Source organism: Acanthisitta chloris, unplaced genomic scaffold (genome assembly GCF_000695815.1).
Source record: "Acanthisitta chloris isolate BGI_N310 unplaced genomic scaffold, ASM69581v1 scaffold6215, whole genome shotgun sequence".
Taxonomy (NCBI): Eukaryota; Metazoa; Chordata; class Aves; order Passeriformes; family Acanthisittidae; genus Acanthisitta; species Acanthisitta chloris.
In genome coordinates, this window is record NW_008674204.1 from 23,938 (window position 1) to 47,027 (window position 23,090).

At 44.1% G+C, this 23,090-nt stretch overlaps 1 protein-coding gene across 1 annotated transcript in view; it reads left to right on the top strand.

Moving 5' to 3' along the window:
- Window positions 1-5,485: 5,485 nt before the first annotated feature.
- The window catches only part of LOC103802716 (synapsin-3-like), a gene marked incomplete at its 3' end in the record, with an annotated part of 39,754 nt that continues 22,149 nt past the window's right edge, over window positions 5,486-23,090 (top strand). The window contains exons 1-2 of the mRNA XM_009075234.1: window positions 5,486-5,802; window positions 20,134-20,191. Coding sequence (XP_009073482.1) covers window positions 5,486-5,802; window positions 20,134-20,191 — 375 coding nt within the window. The remainder of the gene's footprint in view (window positions 5,803-20,133; window positions 20,192-23,090) is intronic.

Sequence of the window (23,090 nt, forward strand, 5' to 3'; positions counted from 1 at the left end):
TACAGATCATCTAGTCCCAACCCTCCCTGCCATGAGAAGGGACACCTCCTCACTAGATCAGGTTGCTCAAGGCTTCATCCAGGCTGGCCTTGAACACCACTTTTAGTATATCCATCAGGTTTACAAAACATGGAGTGTTTGGTTGGATCCCCTTTTACCTTTCTTTTTCTAACCCATATTGTTGTAATTTCCTAATTTATGGAATTTCATCTGGTGATGAAAAATGGCAAAAATGTTTAAAGATGTGAGCCTCTTGAGTCCAAAACTGTGGCAAATGAAGGGAAAACTCAACAAAAATTCTAATTAATTTCAGAACTAATTGCTTTATTCTGCTTTCAGTTCTTTCCAAGAAATACCAAGCTATGCCAAGTTTGGGAATGCTGAAGCCATTCAGGGTGAAGCACTGAAAGCCTGAAAAGAAAAAATAATCTCTTGCCTTCCTCTCTCTGAAAGGTCAGGTCTCCTCCAGGTCAGGAGCTTCCCCTCCCCTTTCTATCCACCATGGGGCAGAAGTAAGTGTGCAGTCCTTATGGTGAGGTGGGAGGATAACCCCTCTGCATTGGTTTTCAATGTTGCCACCCCCAGCATTGCTCTGTTGAGGCTGTTAAGAGCAATAATCAGAAACAGGGTGGCATGGCCATTTCAGTTCATTACCTGACAGCATAAGATAACAAGCTCAGGGGAAATCTAAGCACAGCAACCAGCTATCAGCCAGGAGAGTCTGGTTCCCTCTGGATGCTGCCACACATCAGAAAGTAACCCAACAAGAGGTTTAAGTGAACATTTTGTTCTTGTTTTCTAACACATGTCAACAGGTTTTCTGAGACAACTTGCATCTCCATGGAGTATATGCTTGACAGAAAGCAGGTAGGTGCCTGGCTGCTGTCAGTGTGCTGAGTGAGTAGTTTGCTTATCCTCCCTTGCCTTCTGAAAATATCAGCCAGGAAGTTTAACTGTGTGTTAGTAAGGGGCTGACAGTGCCAGCCTCTTTGCTGTTGCTTTCAAGGTCAGCTCTAATTGACCTTCCTCTTGCTTCATTTAGTTGCTCACATTGTTTTCTTTTTATTTCCTAACTGTGTTCTTATTGTTGGGATTTCTGTATGTTCCTGCACTGTCTTTCGGTTAAGCCGATTCCTGCTTACTTCCTCCCTTTCTGCTTGCACCTTTTCCTCCTCCTTCTCTTCCCCTCTCTCCTGCCTTCTCTCTTTTCTCAGGACTCACTCCTTCTCCTGTGCCTCATTAGTTATTTCTGCATCCTGACATGCAGCCCAGATCCCTGACCTGCAGCTCTATGGCCCAGATGCCTTGTCCTCTCAGTTAGCTTTCAGGAGCAGCTGTTTCACACAGAGGCAGGTTACTCCTGCATGGTGGGAAGCAGATGCTGTATTGCAACTAGAGAAACGCAACAGGAGTTGTTGCCTTGCCTAGAAGCAGTCCATGGGCTGTATTCCAGCTGTGCAGGAGGCTCCCTTCCTGTGGGCAGGTTTGTGCCTGGCACAGCATTAAGTAGGTGATGTGTCTCCATGTGAGCCATAGGAAGACACTGGTGTACACAGGCAAGGTACAACTTGATGATGTTGAGCCAGCAGCTCTCCTACCTGTGGCTCTGGAGTGACAAAATCCCACTCAGAAGACTGTCTTGCTTCTGATGGAGGTGTAAGTTCCTGGCTTCCTTGAAGTTACAGCCTTGATCACTTGCTAGGGTAGGATCTGTATGTACACTGGCTGGATGTTGTGGTGCATGAGAGCAGCATAGAGCCAGATTTGGCCTGACATGCTGAGCCCTCAGGAAGTCCACAGGGAGTTTCAAGCAGTAGGAAAATGAGGTCCTAACCTACTCAGCCTGTGCCTGTATGAAAAAGCTTGCTGCTGCAAGTAAAATAACAGCAAGCGTGCATGATGCAAAAGCAGACCATGAGGTTTTCCAGTAAGCAAAAGAATCTGCTGGCAGGTTACACTGCTCCCATTGCAGAGAAGATATCCTCTATGGCAGCACTGATGGCAATCAACAAATCAATACAGCGAAGCCACCAATAACTTCATTTTTAAAAGAAAAAATTAATTTAAAAAATCTATTTTAATTACATTACCCGGACCATTAGAAAAAATATACATAATGAGAAGAGACCAGTCTGTGCCATCACTTTGAGAGACTCGAAATTAATGTTCCTGACAGGAACCCCAGGGTGGAGATAGGTGTTACTCTCTGCTGCAGCAATATCATCCTGTTTGAATTTAGCCTCTGCAGGCTTTGCTGGAGGGAGATTTCCCTGTGACGTCAGTTGCTTAGGTTTTGTCTCCTTCCTTCCCAAGCCAAAGGCACACAGCCCAGTCTTAGCTGCTAGTAGAAGCAGTGCCAGCCAGCAGAGGGAAAGGCCAGACTAAGTGCAGCATCCCAAACTCTCTAGACAAGAGAATTTTGCCAGCTCCCAGTATCAACATCTTCCACTACTAAACCACTGGTGGAAAAAACTGATGAGTCACTGTAAATATTGCTGTTTAAAAGGGTCCAGGAGGTGTGTGGTCATGGCCTTGAAATAAGTATGATAAATTGTTTAGTGTGGTCACAGTTTGGGAAGCTCCATTGCAGAGGAAACCTGTGTGCCTTCCAGGCACATCATGGAGTACTCTAGCCCTACCCAGCTTTGGGATACCCTATGCTCCATGTCCCCATGCCCTTCGTCCCTCAGTGCAGGGCAGAGAAGAGACATTTGCCCATTGCTTTACTTGCTGATGTTTTGCAAGGAGCTCACATTAATTTGGAGAGTGCAAATCTCGTGGAGGAGGCAGCAGCCATGCAAGCACCTTCACAAGCGTTCAAGTCTTCCATGATCCTGTCCCAAGGATATTGGCTTGAGAAAAGAGCCTTGTCCAGCCTGTATGGCTGGGACCAGGTTCCCTCCCGTGGCTGAGAGCTGCCACAGCAGGAACCAGCTGCTCTGCGATCTGCAAAGTGTGCAAGGGGCAGGAATTTTGCGCAAAAGATGCTCCTCCCAAGACCAGTATTGAACTTAGGTCACACCTCTTGCCAGTCAACACCAACGTCCTAGGAAAGAGCACATGTAATTTCTGCAGACAGTAGCAGGATAACATTTGGACACTTATGAGAGCAGACAGATCTCTGGGATGCTCCTCTTATCCAGGACTGAACCTATGCTTGAGTGGACTGCTATAAAAGTGAAGGGATTCTTCTCATTTGTTTTATGCAAAGTAGAAAACACAAGTCTGAGCAGAGGACAGTGTAGCACATTTTTACCCATTTTTATCCCCCAAAGACTACATAGGGTCTACCACCTGGGTCATCCTGGTCAGGCAACAGTGGATGGCTCTGTGCTAACACTCGCAGTTACTGCAGTAGGCCAAGTGCTGTGTGGGTGTATGTATGAGGTGAGTAGCTATCTCATAATTCATGGATACTGTCTGTTACCTGATTTTGGAACAACTGCTGCATAAACAGTCAGTGCTACCAAAGCACTCACTGGGGTGTGTGTGTTCACTGATGTTGTGCAGTCACTGGGTGCGCCAGGACCAGGGGGGAAGTCAGCACAATACCTCAAGATATGCTATCGACTGTAAATTTGGCAGGAAGTCATTCAAGATTTCCTGAGCTATTCCCTGGGGGGACAAAAAGCTGACTCCAGGCTCCAGCAAAGTCAGAGGACTTGCACTGCCAGGGCTGAGAAATCAGAAGAAAACTGACTCTAATAAGTCAACGTCAGCAGCTTCAGCAGGGAGCCCTCTGCCCCAGAATGATCTTATGCCCATGGGGTTGGGGTAGTGATGAATGACAAGATTTGGGAGACATGTGCCAAGGGGCTCTTTGTAAATGCTTACTTGAAGGTAGGCTCATCTGAGCCTCCCTAAGGGTTTGTGGACCAAGTGAGGTACGGACATGGACAGGTCTGAATCCAGGTCTGTAAAGCTTTGTAAATCTCTATAAGGTGGAAATAAATGAGACCTTATTTTAAGAAAGCTATTAGATTGCTCCATGAGCACTCACCCACATCTCCAGGAGGGAGATTCACAGACACCGAGCAGACTTGGACAAACTGGGAGAAGAGAGTTTTCTGCCATCAGGCAGCAATCAGAGACTGGGACAAGTGCATAAGCTTGGAGGGAGGCCAGACCAGTCAGGTGAAGGCAAGGAGCTCCAGCACTTGTAGGGAATCATTCAAAAAGAGTTGAAGGGGTTAGGGCATGATTTAAACAATACCAAGAGTGCATGTGGTTCATCTCACTTGATGCATAGTCTTGTTGCTGCAGATATATGACTTCAAAAACATTCGTATGTTGCCAGCAATACATTTCTTTTGGTTTTCCTCTAAATCTCATCAACCAAGACTCAAGGGCTGTCTCAGTAGATAAAAGGTCTTGGGAAATTACTTGGAAATCTCATTTCTAGGCTGTGCCTACAGGTGAAAATTTTTCTAAACTCTGTGAGATTATTTTACTGCTTAAATACTTAGTATTCAAGTAAAAACAAAGTCATCATACTGTGGTCAAGGGAGAAGAGTCAAATACTTATATTTCACACTTGAAGAAATGAGCAGAATAAGAGACCTTTCTTCTTAACAAAGAAACCCAAAAACCAACAAGAGAGGGGGAAAAAAGGATGTGAAGATTAAACAGCCAAACTTCTAGTTTTGAGAACTTGCAAAAATTCTACAAGTGAACCTGTAAAATCAGATGTTATCTAGCAATCAACCACTACATGCACCTGGCTCAGAGTTCAAATTTGAGTGCAGAGAGCAGCAGGGACAGAAACAAGCAGTTTGAAGCTGCCACTGAACTTGATCAAAATATGTATGGGAATTTTTATGGTATGTATTTTCTACATGCTGCTTGAATCGAGGACATTTGTTCCTTAAGTTCAGAGCTTACTTACAAGCCTGCCAAAGCTGATACAACTTTTTATGCATTTAGATCATTTGCTGGCTATTCTGTAACAAGTATGTGTTATTTTTAACATGAAAAATGCCAGAAATTAGCTGTCTCTCTTTTTAAAATTAACATTTATAATCAGAATAATTTTTCTTTCTCCACAGTGAACAGCTATAGAATGATTAGCCCCTAAGTCAGTGCAAGGTGGTCTGTACACACAAGAAAATATTTGGTGACGAGAGAGAGACATGAAACACACTTTGTCCTACCTGCTTGACTGTACCAGTGTAGCACAATGCACAGCAACCAGTAGTCCTTTTTACTCCTGTTAAAACATGCAACTAAGAGACCAAAAGGGTTTTTCTTATCCCAGTGACACGGTATGTATCTCATATATATGTCTTTGATTCTCATCCCATAGGAGAGAAAGAAAATATAGCTGGAAAAATAAGGCATATTTCTCCAGCAGGATTTCAAGGGGGAAAGCCTGCCTGCCTGGACTGTAAGGAGGTACCCAAACCTACACAAAGACATCCCCTTGGACTGGTGACACCATTGATCAGGCTTGCTCTTGCTGAGAAGGTCTCCACACAACACTGCAACAATGAATTTCCTCCGGCGGCGTCTCTCAGACAGCAGTTTTGTGGCAAATTTGCCCAATGGCTACATGATGGACTTGCAGCGCCCTGACAACTCCACAAGCTCCCCAGTTTCTCCTGCCATGGAGAGAAAGCATCCACAGCCACCTCAGCCCTCGCATTCTCCATCTACTGGCACCAGCTTCTTCAGCTCCATCTCCAGTGCCATGAAGCAAACCACACAAGCAGCTGCAGGACTGATTGACCACTCAGCCAGCCCCACACCACCCGTGGCCCAGAAACCCAAGATCCTCCTGGTGATTGATGATGCACACACAGACTGGTAAGTCATAAACAGTCCTCCCACTGAATTCAGCTCCAAAATGTTTGGGAGATGAGAGGGATCTGGGAGTCACAGATAATCTGCAGGAGGGTACACAGATACTTTCACATCTAGGTCACCAGCTCTGGCCCCAGACTGGTGTCTGTCAGATGACTTGTGAAAATGGCAGAGTAGGATTTTTTCATAACTTTCTTGAAAAAAATGTTCATTTAGTATTCATTGACCAACTTCTTCTTAGATTCAATGTATGAGCACACACAGGGCATTCTTGACTCAGCAGGCTTAGTCAAGCTGTCACATCCAGCAATGGTCTTGAGGTCACAGATGAAACTGTGTTAGTGATGTTGTCCAGGGCATTAACCCACTGTTTGTGATGGTTTTAAAAATTAAAAGGGACTCAATCTCTCGAGCTCTCAATCTCTCTTGAGTTTTTCTCTGTATGCAAATTTGTACATAAATTATGAAAAGATAACCAACCTAACTACTACCTGGTCAAGAGCCCTTCATGTGCCAAGCATAGCAACAACTGCTGGCAAAAGGCTATTGGGCTCAGCTAAGCTTTACATTTGTCTTGTTCGTGCAGGTCTCTTCATAAATAAAAGTTTGAAAGTTTGTTTCCTATGACACTGGGTAGCAGAGGACACTTTCCAAAGGGTAGGACAACCGAAGTCTTCTGGAATGTTAGAGAAATTACTTCCTGCTTGCTGTATGCTCCCTTTCAAAGTCAGCTGGTTTAGACAGCTTTAAGCAAGCTGCCTGACCTGTGGGAAAATCAGAGAATTTGTTTAGAAGATGCTCTTGTTTCATCTACCAGCATGTCACAAGACAAAAGAAAAGGAAAGAATAGTGCAGGTAAGGGGGCAATATTGAAGACTTCAAAATGAAAGAAGATGTGTTACCAGGTCATGGCCAAGGGAGATTATTTTATTGTTCTTTTCATCCCATGCCACTTATCAGTACTGTTGCCACCTTTGGTCTTCTCTGCTTAACTAGAAGAGTGGGAACAAGGTGAGATCTGCCTCCCTAGGTGTATCTTCACAAATCAATATCTTAGTTTTTACCTGAAACAGGACCATGACTGAGTACAGCTAGATCAGGCATGTTCAGCCGAGTTGAAGTAAGAGAAGGAAAATGGTGAGATTTTTCTCAAAGGAAGAACAACTTTTTAACCAAGTGGGAAAGTCCTTGATAAGATGGTGATCATATCAAATGTTTCACTGGCTTAGTGTCTTTTATCAGAGTAGCAGTCCCAGTAGCAGCAACACCAGTCTAGCTCAACCAGATCTGATCTCTCTTTCCTGAGTACATCCACAAGTCTCCCTGCAGGCTGATGCTCACCAACCTCCATCTCTGTGAAGAGTTTTTGCAGTTCCTTGAAGATACTGCCAGGTGGCAGTCCCTTAACATAGCATCCTCCAGCCGGGGATGGGAGTGCCTTTGACACACAGCTCTAGCATCTGCGGCTTAGCCGGCACTGCATAGTCCAAACACTGTAATCAGAGGGGAAAGCCCTAGCTCAAAGGCCAATCTAGTTTTTCCTTGAGATTAATGGCGCTGAAGGTAGTCAGAGCAGGGGAAAGGACCAGGAGGGGTTGGACTCTGCTGCAGTGTTTTCATGTTTTAAAATACACACTACATTTGAATCCCTGCCTTTATATCTCCCAGCTGCTGTGCTGTCATGCAGACTTTGTGGTCTGTGAGCTGAGCTTACCCAGAGAGCAGCAGCTGGGATATATAAAGTGGAGGTATGGCTACCCATGCTGTCTTCACTCCTCCACTCATGTGTAAGCACTCTGTGCATCCTGCTGTCTTGGCTATCCCTCTGCTGTCTATAACTTCACAGATTCTAGACATGATGGGATACTCCTTTCATTTCTCCCAGGTCTCTACCTCTATCCACAAGTTTGCAGGTATCAAATGAGTCTTGCAAAGGCTCCCTGCCTTTGCTCTCACTAAGGCAGGGAGGGCACTGAACAAAATTAATGTATGAATTCTTGATCATTTCCAGATACATGCATTACATGTAAAACAATGATAAGTACATTACTAGCCCTTGCCTGCCATGGCTCTTTGTAGCATAGGCAGAAATACATGCTTGGAAAGTTCTTCAACCTGAAGGCAGCAGCACATGGTCCTTTCTGAGAGAGTGTACCGATGCAACCACTTCTGTGGGCCAGGAGTGCTACTTGGCAGTTGATTTTTGTGTCTCAAGGAAACTCATTGAGCCCTTGAGAGCAAGACTGGAGAGCAGTGGCTCCATGGCTCCATGGCCATTTATTTTTGGTAAGGTACTTCTGAGCAATGCCAGTCATCTTCTTGGTCTCAGCCAGAGTGCTATGTGAGTTCAGGCTGAGCAGCCTGGGGAAGCAGCGTTTGCCTTGTGAGAGCACAGCTGACAAGGCTCGTTATCCAGGGATTCTGACTGTCCACTCTACATCATATATGGAAACAGACCCAGATTTTGGGAAGGGAACAGTGTATTTCTACTTCTGTGCTGGTGGTTTTGGGTTTGGTAGAAGCATCATGTTTGTAATGCATTTAACCTCTGCCTGCTCTGGTTCTTGCTACTTGTGAAACCTTTGGTTTTCAAGAAACCCTTTCCTTCTCCTTTTGAAATAGTTTACTAGTAAAAAATATTCTCCAAAATATAACTACTGAAGTGATAGCTTTATTTTAAGGTTTGGGGGCTTCCAGTGCCTTCACCTTCATAGCAAGTTACACAGGCTTTACAACAAGGACTAACTTGTTCACAGACAGGAAGGGTGAGAGACAGTGGAATCTGCTATTTGATTTCTCTTCTCTAAACAAAAACACTTTCTCAGAATTAGAGACTGTAGCAATATTGCCAAGCCAGACATTAATTTATCATCACTGTTTGTATTACAGCAAAGAGCTGCAATTATGAATCAGGACGAGGTGTTGCACAAGTGCACGACAAAACGTTCTAACAACCCCAAATAGGCAAGTGCCTGTTGAATGCACTTTAAAGTGACAAATGGCAATCCTTTCTATTTTCAAGGAGCTTCTATGTCTCTGATGGTACAGCATAGCACTCAGCTTCTCTCAGAGGTCTCTGGAGGAAGGAAAGAGCATCCATGGGAATCCATGGCCTATCTTCCACCATAAGATCCTTGCTGTTCTTCACATGCAATATGCTCTGTTTTATTCCAAAGACAAAGTGCTATAAAAATAACGCGAGTCCCACGGAATATGATCAGCTGCTTTCTGCATTAGCAGCAGCAAAAGAAAGGTACATTCTATTAAAAGCAAGGGAACTCACCCAGCTTTCTGTTAAATGGCAAAATTTTGACAGATTTTTCCATTCTTCTCCAAGCCACAGCTCTAGCACATTGCAAGGAAGCACACACTCAATAGCCTGGGGTTAGCTGTGCACAAGAGGAAAATACTGTCTATGTAGCTCCCTTATGCTCTTGGCTTTGACAGGCAGCACTCAGAGGCATGCATAGCATGGATCTGTGCAGCAGCACACTGGGGAAAAGTGCAGCTTCTCTTCAGTTGTTAATGGTACATTTCTCAGCTGGGGAGCTTCCATCTGGAGAATGAGGCTCCTTCTTGTGGGCTGGGAGTATCTGGGCCTTGGGAGACTTCCAAAAATGTATCCACAACTCACCTACAGCAGCTGCCAGAAAAAAAGAAGCTCAGACATGAATGCATGTGCATGTGTTAAACACACAGCACAAGGGAGCAGGACCATGAGGAATGGGGACAGCAGGACTCCATGCAGTGTCATATAGCCCAGCTCTGGCAGTCCAACCTCAGCTAGGAGAAAAACATCCCACCTCTGGCAACCTCCTTGCCCAATGTGTTGTTAAGTAAAATCATGCTCCTGCTGGATTGAATTTCTCAGCAGATCAAACAGGATTTAGTACTGTGAATTGTTAACCCCCATCCTCTGTGAAAGTGCTCAGCTCTCTAGCCTAATGCCTCGTGTTTAAACAGCTTATTGGGGAAGTGATCAAGCACAGCTAAGGCTCCTCTGAACAACACATGCTAAAAGCATTGCTTTTTGGACTAGACAGCATAACAAAGTCATTCTTGTTGCATTTGTTAGATATCTTGGTTACATTTGTGCAATAGCTCATGTCACTTTTTAGAGTCAGTGGGGTGTTTTGCCTGTGTTTTCCAGCTGTTTCAAGTCCTAAAAGTGCTATGGGATGTCCTGCACAAAATACACATGCCCTACATGCTGCAGATCTGCATGTGAGGATTGTGCCATGCAAGTTTCCCTCAAAAAATCAATCACAGAGGATATTTTAGGAGACAGAAAATTGCATTTTCCCCCCATTTACTTTACAGCCAAATCTGCCAGAACATACTGTCTCCAAAAATTCTAAGATGAAGGAAGATAAAAACTGTGATTAATACTGAATGAAATCCTCTTAATACATCTGAAATGGTTATTTGTATAACAATAATGTCATGATTCAGGTCTAATTGTAGATTGATTTGACAGGATTACTGTTTTCTACTGTTCAAAGGAAATTATCAACCTTTTTAACATAAAATTTTTTCTTCTGATAGTACATGACAATACTGAGCCTCAAGTATGTCATTTGCCTAAAAATATGACTGGTCAATTAGTAACAGTCTAATACTGAATTTTATTAACATGAAACTTCCAAAATCCTATTTTTTTCAAGGAGTTCCTTTTCAAAAATATTCAATGAGTGTCATGAGTCATTTCATGCTTTCAGTAGGCTGAAGGTGATATATTAAGTCTCCCATGAGGAGGAATATTTCTGTATCTAACTCATTTAAATACAATGGGAAGTCAGGTGATATATTAAGTCTCCCATTAGGAGGAATATTTCTGTGTCTAACTCATTTAAATACAATGGGAAGTTTTGGACTTCAAACCTGAATTCAGGAATTTTCAGGTTAAATTGAAAAGTTTCATCTCTATTTCCTGATAAGAAGCCCTAAATCATCTAACATGATGGTAACTGATACTAAGTTAATATGAATTAGCTCTTTTTCTTATACAGTGATGACCTTTTAAGGTTTCATAAGTTCTGTGCAACAATGCTGCTATAATTTGAACAAACTTCCACGTGAAATTTATGTTTCCACAAATCTGGCTAAATTTTCATCAGTTGGTCATGTCTACCCAGGTCTGAGTATTTCTGTTCCTATCATTCCTGCCAAAATTCCACCTTTTGAGAAGTGGAAAGGGGAAAGAGGAGGCAAGTTTGTGTTAAATGAGTGTTTGTATGTGTGTGTGTGTGTGTGTTTGTGCACACTTGGAAGCAGCATGAATCCTTAGCATACAGGCATAGGGGTGAAAAGGAGGCAAGGCTGTCAAAAAGTGTTCAAGAAATTGCATTTATCACATCACTTTCCGATCTGTTTTAGGTATATCACTGTCATGTCTGTCTGTATTTTTGTCCTGCATATGTAAAGCAGCTTTAGTCCCCCTAAATGAAAGGTGATACAGAAATGTAAAGGATTAGTATCATTACAAAAATAGACACAAGGAATATGGAAAACATTCCCCACCAGGTTATAACTACGCTAATGCATGTCAAATCTGGGACTTCAATTGCTTTACCAGAGTTCCCATAAATGCATAGAATTTAACCTCAAAATGTCCTGCCTAGTCCTGTACATACTGAAAAAAAAAACCAACCCAACTTGCAGATATATTTCTCAGGGTTCATGAGCCAGATTTCTTCTGCCGGAAAGTCCACAACCCTGCCCCAGTGTTGGTTCAAGTTAACCCAGTTCTCCTGCTCAAGGGCAGGGAGAACAGAAGTGGGCTGGCATAAAGTATTACAAAATGCTCAACAAAAATGATAACCTTTGCAAATAGCTCCAGGCCATACCAACTCAATTTAGCAATGTGGAAGTGTTCCAGCAATGCACTCTTCTGATAATACACAAAACAAAATTGCTGCCTCATGTTGTACTTGAAGCAGTACCCCAGCTCCACCCCACTACCCCTCTACCCCCAACTCTTTATGGCCAGGAGGAATGTGACCACAGTATAGCCTGGGTGGGGGACCAGACCTACAGCAAAGAGTCCTTCCTATTCTGACAGCTCAGAGAAGCACAAAAAGCTGTGCCCAAAAGCAATAGTGCTGCACTAACTAGTGCTTCTTCTCTTGCTGGGGGGATGGCTTTGATTACCCCTGTTTGACGAGCAGGAGGTGGCACAGGAAGATGCTGGGAGGCCAGTATTGTGTGGGACTCCATAACTCCTTGAATAGAAAGAGCAGCTTGAATGGTTGTGTCTGCAATCGTTAAAGTGCTGGTGGCTTGCCAACTCAGGTCTCCCCTGAAAACATGCCTTCAGTTCCCTGAGAGAAAGGGAGGACTCACAAAAGAAGGTTTTAAAAACCCTTCTCCCTTCCTGCCCTAAAGCTTCCCTTTCTGTGTGCATTCAAGCCAAGAAAATCCTCCCAGCCCTGTAGGGTGGGACCTCAGATCTCATCAAGGACCTCATCACGAGGACTTCCTTTCGAAAAAACCAAAACCTAACTCTTGTTGCCATCAGAGCCCAATGCAAACCTCTTTGGGAGAGGTGTTTCTTCCCTTGATATAATCCCATAACTAATAATGCCTTGAAGGTGGTTTTACAGTAACCAGAGTGGACTGAGTTTTGTGGTTCTTACCAGAAGGCGACAAAGGGAGTTTGATCTCAGACACCAAGGACCTCCCTGCAGTGCTGCAGAGCTGGCTCTCCATTCAGTGGCTCTAGCAAATCAGGTGGTGACAGCACTAAGAGTAAGGTGATCTTGCCCTGAGGAGACACAGGGCTGATCACTGCAATACTATGCCCCAAGACTGGAGTCGAAACTTTTAGGGGGCTGCTGGCGAAGTATCAGTGCATTTGGTGTTACCTTTTGACCCAATACAAGCCTGAGGTCTCCATGGTCCCTCCATGGAGGCACATCAGGGAGGGTGGAGAGGGGGTTAGCCACTGTACAAAATCCCCATGTCAAAGGGCCTGGGGGCCCAAATGATGCACAAGGCACTCACTGTATGTTTGCATTGTCTCCTACAGAAAAGGGGCTGAGACTGGGAAAAATGAGACAGTTTCCATGGTCTTGGTCACTCCATGTCTGCCTGTCCAGCATGGATACCCTGTTTTTCTTTCTGCACTTGCCTCTGGTTCACTTAACCTTCAATTCAAAATTTTTCTGAGGTGTTGAAGCACACATCCATCATACTTCTCCACCACACTTATCGTCCTGACACACCCCACCCCTGGCCTAAGGTACTCTTGTAGAATAAATATTAACTACCAACCAGTCCATCCCACAGTTGGACAGACCATAACAGTCTCTGGGCCAAAGCAGATGTGGACAAAAGCTCTAGCAGTTTGCATACATCAGCATTTGTGGAGTGATTGTTCTCATCTCTATGCCCTAGGCAATCAGGACTTGACCATATCAAAATTTCTTACTATGTACAGCTGAGAATTGCTACAGTGGGGAAAAGTGGTGAAGGCCTTGAGCTGGCCCCTGAAAGGAAAACCTTCCTTGTTTTCACCCCTGAAGAAAAAAGGGCACAAATGCATCTCTCCTCCCCCATCCCCTCCCTGCTGCCCTTATAGCATGTAGGGGCTGGGGGGGGTCGGGGCATTCCAGCAGCTGCTGGCCAGTATCCTGGAAACTGTCTCCTTTTTCCCAGTCCCAGCCCCTTTTATGAAGGAGACAATGAAGACATACAGTGAGTGCCTTGTGCATCATTTGGGCCCCCAGGCCCTTTGACATGGGGATTTTGTACAGTGGCTAACCCCTTCCCTGCCCTCCCTGAGGTGCCCCCACACCCAATCCAAGGGTCTTCAGCCTCACCTTTTCCAGGATGATCCAGAAAGAAATTACATGCCTTGTTTTCCCAAGGGGCTTGAGAGAAATATGTGTAATGTGATACCAGGGAAAAAATCCAGATAATTCCAGAATTTACCCATGGATGCCTTTTAGTTTCTTCACCATTTCTATCCTTTCTTCCACTCACTCACTTGCTCACCTCTCCCCAAGAGTCCCACATGTTTCTCTCCTCAACACATTTTGCCCTTGTCCCCTCTGCAGGGTGGGAAAAGCTGCTTCCTGCTCAGGATAAGAAGTGGTCTCCTAAGCCTAAGTGTGGCTTGGCTAGCTTTGCTTGCTGTATCTTGATCCAGAGGCACAAGCTGAGTGAGAAGATTTGGAGGAATTGCCATTACAATATTCTAGTGCTCTTCCTTAGCAAGCTCTCAGTGACACTGAGCCCACTTTTAGGTTGAAGGTACAAGCCTGAGTTTGTAGCTCAAGGCCTCTGTTGAACAGTGATACTCCAAAAAGTGCCTGGGTTCTCACACCACAGGGGATTTGGGCTTAGGCTTATTAGGTCATCTAGGATGGCTTCCCAGTTTCCAAGTTATACTGCCAGCATTACAGTGACATTTGCTACGTCAGCTCCACTGGGGTCTCTCACAGGAAGATCTGAGCTATATTGCTTTGATCTCCTCCTATCCTAGAAAATTTCTTCATACAGGAGCCATTTTACAGGATAACCTGAAGAAGTCACATGAATTTAATATGAAAGACCAGCTTGTCTGCAAAGCTGCATAATGTGTCATAACTTCTGTTTCACCTAACTAATGGACCTGCTGGAGCAGCTTTAAGCTTTGAATCACTGCACTCCTCCAGACCATCCCAATCATTTCAAATCCCTTGTCCCTCCTGACTACTGCCTTCCCCACACTGAGTATAGTGTTCTGCACATTTCTTTACAGGGACTGCTGTCTAGTGGCACCTGTAGCTGGGGAAGAGCTCCTTGGGCACTTTCTCTAGCTGATGCTTGATAGCTGGGCACCTTTTCCTATTCCTCACCTGTGCAGTTCATTTTCCAGCCTGGCAGAAGTTTTGCAGTCCCCTGCTGCATCCCTAATGCCTCTTTCCCACAGATCCAGAGGAAAACACTGAAACAGTCCTCTGAAGCATCTTGGATATACATTGCATCAGGAGAGAAAAAGTAGAAGGAAGAGAGAAGAAATAACTCCAGGAGAGACAGCACAAGCTTTGCACAAATAGCTTCTCCTGGGCCAGCAAGCTGGTCTAGTGGAAGGTTTCTCTGCCCATGGCAGAGGGGTTGGAACTGGATGTTCTTTAAGGTCCCTTCCAACCAAAACCCTTCTATGAGGGTTGTGTGTGCCGAGCATGTATATTGTCTGATGGATTGAGCATTCATTGCACCTACTTTTGTTTTAAAGGAGTAAGAGAACAAGGCCAAGTTAACTGGTTATTTGTCATACAGAGAGGAATTGAAAAAGGGTATGTGCTCTTCCAATAGAAGTTGATTTTGAGTCCTTTGTTGCTGATCCCTACTCCATGTGTGGAAGTTGCTTCTCTTGTGCTGTTTCCCCATGACACACGAGCAGCACAGAGGTGCAGGCTGGCCCCAGCTTCCATACCTGTAGCCCACTGGCCCAACTCTACCTCCCCTGACCCTGGTGACACATGGGACTTTGTGCCCCATGAGCACTGAATCCCTGTGTTTGCATTAGCACAAAGGTGCAGGGGAGCAAGCAGGTTCAAGCAGTGCTCACATAGGTGCTGTACAAGCTCTCAGTGGCACCAGGGTAATTTGAGTGTCTTACAGGTGTGTTTGCAGTCTTGGACCAGTGAGTGCTAGCATGCCTTGCTCAGGCAGATGCTTTGCAAACACCTAAGGGAACTAATGTTATATGTGGACTTTCTGTGAATTAGCTTATGCAGTGAATTGGAAGTGAATTGATCATATATTTTTCCCTGCTGCTGTTAAGGATACTCCATATCTGACAGAAAATTCTGTATGTGCCTCCTCCATCCATGGTCATTGAAGCAGACCAGGGCTAGTTTAGAGACTATGTCTGGAAAATAAGCTTTTATTCTTTTCAGATTACTTCCTAAGAAGAGGCATTGGGTTTCTTATGTCCCTATAATCAAGTCGAGGCTGAGGCAGAAATCAGAAGTGATGTTTGTCTGATGCCCTTGCACCCAGAAAATATGTCCTTTTCAAGAGCATGTGGCTTCTTCATCAGAAAGAGGAGTTCAAGGCAAGCTTTCCTCCTGAAAGCCAGGGCAGACCTTTGGCTGTTTACTATGGTGCTTCCTTCCTCCCTCCCAGTCTGTGTGGCCACATTTAAATGGCACTAGCACTAGCGCTGTCAATGCCACCCAGGAACTGCTCTCAAGCATGGCCCTGCAGTTTTCTTTAGTCAAAACATGTTTACATGCTAATTTGCTGAGATCACAGCAACCACACCACTCTGCCTAGCCAAATTATGATGCTGTGTTTTGTTGGGCTGAACATCTGACATGGTTTAAAGTAAAGGGTTGGCCAGCCAAGCAGTGGTCAGTGCTGCAGGCTGCCTGGGAGAGGTGATGGGTTTGTGTGGCCAGTGCCTTGTCCAATGTCCCAAACTGGGGAATACCACACAGCCTCACTTCTGGGGCAATGAGCTGCTCCTCTGACCACTGGCACTTGGCTCAGCTGAAGGGGAGTGGGGACACTTCTGAGGCTTCCCAGAAAGGTTTCTGACTGATCTTCTGGGCACTGCTGCTCTGCTGCACTGCAAGATGCCTAGGTAACTCTGCATCATGTCAAGTCCTAGGCAGAGGTCTGAAAGAGCCTTGCTCAGGTGGTTTTGGGGCAGAGAGCATCCACAAATCTCTTGCAGTCTCACCTGCCAGAAATATCTTTCTCATGCATCCCCACCAGAGCAGTGTGGTTTTGCTCTCCTCCGTAATTCACCATCTCTTTTGATCCACTGTAGGGACCAGAAGCCATTTCATACATTGTGCAGACCTGACCAAAAGACAGACTCTCTCTCTTGCAACAGAGGCATCACGATACGATGATTGTACAGCATCAGCAATGATTCCAGCTTGCTTAAAATTTTAGGGGCTCCAAGGTTAGGTTAAGGCCATTTTTCATTTCAACATAATAAGCCTCTATTGCCCAGGGACTCCAAAATCCCAGGTGCAAATTGAAAATATCACTTCTCCCATTTCAGAGATGTTTGAGTAAGAAGTGTTTTATTCTATGCCCTAGTCTAAAATAATGGCCAGACCAAAATATTTGGCTGCAAATTGCTTAGCACCTGTAGTCTTCAGAGACACTTGGAGCAGGTTAAGCCTCCTGGGGGGCTGTCTTCGACAGAAAGTGATATATTGTGCTGTTAAAAGAAAGTTATCTGGGACACAGCATAACAAAATCTGTGTGGAAAGAGGGATTAGATGAAGAGGTCACAAAGTATCTAAGACGCAGGACCAAAATATTTGGCTGCAAATTGCTTAGCACCTGTAGTCTTCAGAGACACTTGGAGCAGGTTAAGCCTCCTGGGGGGCTGTCTTCGACAGAAAGTGATATATTGTGCTGTTAAAAGAAAGTTATCTGGGACACAGCATAACAAAATCTGTGTGGAAAGAGGGATTAGATGAAGAGGTCACAAAGTATCTAAGACGCAGGGGAGACCTTGTCACCCTCTACAACTCCCTGAAAGGAGGTTGGAGTCAGGTGGGGGTTGGCCTCTTCTCCCAGGCAACCAGCAGCAGGACAAGAGGGCACAGACTCAAGCTCTGCCAGGAGAGGTTTAGGTTGGATATTAGGAAGAGATTTTTTATGGAGAGCATGATCAGGCATTGGAATGGGCTGCCCAGGTTGGTGGAGGATTCACCATCCCTGGAGGTTTTCAAGCTGCGACTGGATGTGGCACTTAGTGCCATGGTCTAGTAACCACGATAGGGTTGGACTTGATGATCCTGGAGGTCTTTTCCAAACTGATTGATTCTATGAGGTCCTTTGCTCTACTCCAGCAACTCCTAATGCTGGATATGCCCTCTGTGTGATTATCCATGAGCACAGCCAGTACTGTAGAGATGAGAAAGAGGATTTTTTAACTGTGTGAAGGCTAATTTCCTGGACTAGGCAGTGGAAGCCTCTTTGCTCCATCTGTACCGGGCTGAAGACTGCGGTTAATCGCACTTCATTACAAGCTGAAGCAAAGCAGCACCAAGGAGTTTGCAAGCAGCTGGTCAGCAAAGAGGAGAGGCCATAGAGGGAGGAAGTGTGTTTCATAAATGTGGGTAAGCAGTATACATTATGAGTGTGCTGGGAATAAAAACAAGCCTGTACCAGCGAATGGTGAGCCTCAAATTTCAGACCAGTTCCTGTGGGTCCTCTTAAAGCTTATTCCAGTTTTTAAGAAGTCACTGGTTCCAGCAATATCCCCAATGTTTAGGAGTGAGGAATGTTGCCAGACCCTCTAAAGCCATGCCTCCAGAAATTGAATGGAATTATTAAGTGCATTTAGAGTTCCTGTTTATTGTTAGAGGCGTGATGTCTTAGCTTGTCTGCTGAGTTGCTTTTTTTCAGGCAACACTCATAAATTCAAAAAAAGGAGGAAAAATGGCCAGAGTTCTTCTTTTTATACTGGACAGGGGTTGTTCAAACCACTTGGTCTTGGTCACACCTGGCTGCTACATTGTGCCTCACTCACACCTATGCAGAAGTTTTATTCGCACCATGCTAATGGATGGGCTGTCTGGGAAGGGAAGCATGATCCAACCTTCAGATACCCTCATTAGAATGAAGCAGAAAACTTTTGACATTTTTTATGTCTTTTTCCATTAAAATGAAAACTTTTGACTTGGATTTGAGCCAGAACGACAAAACAAAACAACTTTTTTATTTACATTTTGCAGTTCTCAGGGAGGGGAGCATTCAACTAAAAACTGGCGTGTTTCAGCCATGGGGAAAATTGCCTTCCTACTGTCTCTCCTTTCTATATTGGAACAAATAGACACATAGTAAAAATGTGAGCCATGTTTCTTTTTTTTTTAGCTAATACTATAAAATAGGGAGCAAAGCTGCTTCCCCTCATTTTCCTTTACTTCTTTATTCTGTCCTGTCTTTGCCAATTGGAAACAGAACCCACAGTTACTTTGTCTTTGGAAACAGCTCTTGTAGGGCTAAACTGTTTTTCAATGCTTTCCAACCAGAAGAGTTGCAGCCTACATGGGCTTCTTAAAGTTTATGGGGAAGGAAGTCTGAGAAAGTATATTCATATTTTCTTCTGTCAAGCTTGTTTGGTAAGGGGAAGAACTGGGGAGAAATATTCACAGGGGAAATTATATTGGCAATTTCCCCACTGACTCATCAGTATGAGAAGGGACTCGAGCACAAGTGCCATGAGCAGAGGCTGAGGGAGCTGGGGTTGTTTAGCCTGGAGAAGAGGAGGCTCAGGGGAGACCTTATCACTCTCTACAGCTCCCTGACAGGAGGTTGGAGTCAGGTGGGGGTTGGTCTCTTCTCCCAGGCAACTAGCAGGAGGACAAGAGGGCACAGACTCAAGCTCTGCCAGGGGAGGTTTAGGTTGGGTATTAGGAAGAGATATTTTACGGAGGGAGTGCTCAGGCATTGGAATGGGCTGCCCAGGGAGGTCGTGGATTCACCATCCCTGGAGGTTTTCAAGATGAGACTGGATGTGGCACTTAGTGCCATGGTCTAGTAACGACGGTAGAGTTGGACTTGATGACCTTGGAGGTCTTTTCCAATCCGGTTGACCTAGGATTCTGATTCTATGATGTGGGGCATTATACATAAATATAAATACCAAAAGCTAAAACTGCCTGCCCTTTTCATATGTTTTCTTCTCCAACACTGCTCTCAGCCTTCCCGTCTCATGAACAACAGACACTTCTGCAAGTGCTTTGCTGTCTGCATAGCCTAGGGAGCTAGGAGCAGAGGTGGTGGAAGGTGTGTGTCCTCACAACAGTGTTCAAAGTAAACACAGTTTCTCAGTTCAGGAAAAGAGATCCTTCACTAGTGACATTGTAGATGCAGCCATGGTTTTTCTAAATCAGCAGCAGAAAGACAAACAGAATTGAAAAACAGGTCTGTAGCAAGAGAGCATGAGACTAGGCTTCACAAGCACTTCAGCTGTGATGCTAAAGATCCTTGCTCAACATCAGAAGTTTCCAGTGCCATGCCATATGTTGCTCTCCTTTTATGGAGTAAAGATTGAGTATTAAATGAGATAAAGCAAGGAATCATTGATTAGAGTTGTTCTCTGGAAAAGATTAGAAGAGCATTTGGTTTTCAGTTTTAAAATAAAATGAAAAAAAGTAAGAAGCCTTGAAGGAACTTTCCAATGTGGTTTTCATCTGACTTGGCAGGTTTCTCCCGGAGAACAGAAAACTGAAATAAGATAGGAATTAGAAAAACATGCTGTGACCCGGATAGAAATTCTTCAGCAAAAAGGGAAATGCAAAAGCAAATCAATATGTAATGAAAGCCAAAACTCTTATTTGACCATGTTTGTCTCCCTTGTTTCTTCTGCAGGGCCAAATATTTCCAGGGGAAGAAGGTGAATGGAGAATTTGATATCCGAGTGGAACAGGTCAGTGAGGATCTAATTTCTCTTTAACAAATGTGTGTGGACAGGGCTGAGGTCTAAAAAGAGATAATCTGTGGGTATTTCTTCTCCTGAAGAAAGGAACTAATGAGGAGCTTTAAGATATGTGCATTTTATAAAATGAAAATATCTTGTTGTGCCATCCTTTCATCCTCCCTATCTTTTCAGAATCAGTTGCTACTTCACCTTAAAATGACATTTGTTGTTCTGGTGATGGGTTTATAATTTTTCCATGACCAGATCACAGCTCCATGTATGTGTCTAGAAAGGCACCAAGCTGATATGCCACAGTACATGCTGGTGATGTTATGTTCCACATGAGAGCTATACAGGTCTTCTGACTTACCCTGACTTGAGCCTAAAATCTTGGGTTTAAATTGGCAAAATAACTACATATGGCAAAATCTTTTTTTTCTGTTGAAAGTCTGCAGGATCAGTAAGGAGGTTCACGGCCTGTTTCCTGATGTGCTTTGCAGGGCATTGGACAAATTCTCTGTTAGCCTTGGAATCAGGCATTCATTTCAGTTGAAACCTCTTCATGTTGGGCTCTGTCTCCTCCTCTGTGTGTTGGTGCATTGTCTATCAAAATGAAGTCCCATATTGCCTGAGACTGGATGCTGTTGCCAGAGTAGAAAGCAGCATAAGACTGAGGTATAGAGATGAGATGTTGATCCTGAAGGAATCATATGCTTGTTTTATCCTCATTAGGGCTATAAAACTGCTTGAGTGGATAAAGATAGCTGGTGAATGTTGTTTGAATGACCTGATACTTCCTGTCTTTACAGAGCTATTGATTCTGCATCGTGTGTGTATGCACACATGTAGCCATGTGTGAAGGGATTATTAATGCAGTGGTTTTGAAGATTTTTTCAGGACTCCATAAGGTGTTCCTTCTCTTTTCAAAGGGACCCTGTCCAGCTGCCTAGGGCTGTACATGAGCATGCATGTTCTGATCAAACTGTGTCCGGGACAGAAAAGTTAGCAAGTCATTTTTCTGTAACTATGATACTACAAACACTTAATTTTCCTCTTTTTATTGGTGTCACACTTGTCATTACTGGGTGGTATTAGTAAGAATAATTCTTACTTGCACTTCTTTATCAAAGTCTTTATTTTGCTGACTGCCTTAGCAATTATCTTAAAAGAGAACAGGAAAAACATTTTAAAAAAAATTAAAATCATGCTTCTCACTTAGAAATAGGAAATCAAATAATTTAGATTTGCCCTTCAAGCCTCTTATCCAACCCTCTCCATTGCTCAAAGCAGGGTCAGTTCAAAGCTAGACCTGGTACTCTTCAAAATGACCTGTTAATTCTTTCCTAAACCTCCAGTCTGCCTTTCCCCTCAATAGTCCTCCTCCTCAAATATTATTGCACTTGAGGTTCTTATAGAGGAACTATCTTCAAATAGTTGGTAAGTGCAGAAGGATAGAAATGGACTCTTGATCTCTGATAGGTTAAAACCAGTTATGACCCTTGTCATTGTCACTAGGTAGCTTATCGCATTCCCTCAGGAACTCTTTCAGGGAGACTTTCCCAGTCTCTTGAAGTCCTTCACATAGGCTGAATATGTCTTTGAGATGAGACAACAAATTGCTCCAAGAAAAGACCATAAAGCTGGTGTGGCTCTGCTGGTGAGGACCATGACCAGGCCCCTTGCAGCTTTCTTTAAATATTCAGCATAGTAACTGCAGCGTTGCCCAGGTGAATGAAGCCCGTAATGGGTAGGAGAGTTGAGGAACTATGAACAAGGCTCCTGGGTGCTTCCACTTGCCCCCTTCCTGTCCATCAGATCAGGCAGTTCAGCCTTCACTCAGCAGGCAGGATGCTGTTCTTGACTTCTCCAGACCTGAAAAGCAGAAGGGATGATCACTTTCCCTGGCTGGATCACTATCTGCCAAGGGACATACAGTAGCTACAATGTCATGGGCAGTCCTTGAATCTGACTTCAGGGCCCTCTGAGGCCAAGAGAGAGGCACTGCTTTCTTCAAACTCTGGCTTTTTGTGCCCTTCTTATTTTGCCCATCCATCCTTGCTCAGTGTTCCTTGATATTTAGTTCTCATTCATTCCTCCTACTCTGATTAGATGAAGCCTTCCTCACTTCTTCACCCTCTTCCTCAAGCACAATCCAGGAACCTAAACTGTTGTGCAACAGGTCCACTAAGGCTGAATGCTGACCCTCTCTACCTGCAAAATTAGCATCCTTCCACAGTCTTCCTATGGAAAAAAAGTCCAAACAAACAGGGAATGTTTGTGTTTACCAAGTTGGTCCACACTTATTCTCTTGAGTTCCCAACTCGAGAGTCTTCACTACTATAACTCTCCCGAGAATGGCACACAGACTGTGCCATGGAGCACAAGCCCTAACCTAGCTGTTCAGTTCTGAATAAACTGGATCAGAGCAAGGTTTGACTCTCAGGCATCTCTTGAACCATTTGGCCTGCTGAGTAAGTTCATGTAGTTTTCCAGTTTTCCGTTTGATCCTGTTTCAGATAACCACACACAATTGACTCAGATGGAAATACAGTTTGCCTTAGGAATTTTCTTTATATTTTATAGGAAAAACACCCACTTTTGATCTGAACAGCTAAATAACAAAGATGTTTGAATAGCAGAAAGCAATGAAAGGAAATAGCCAAATGTTAAATACTCTTGGAAAACCACACTGGGGAAAAAGCAACTCCTTTATTTTTTCTGACCATGCTAATTCTTTCACCATTCTTCCAGGACGCTCTGCAGTTGGTTTGAACTTTTTCTCCCCCTCTTTCATCTCCATCTCTGTTACATCTTAATTCTCTCCTAGCAAGCCATTTTAACAATCTGTGTGGGAAGCAGAGCAGGATAGTACGTGATTTAGTTTGGAAGTCATGACATCACTTCTTTG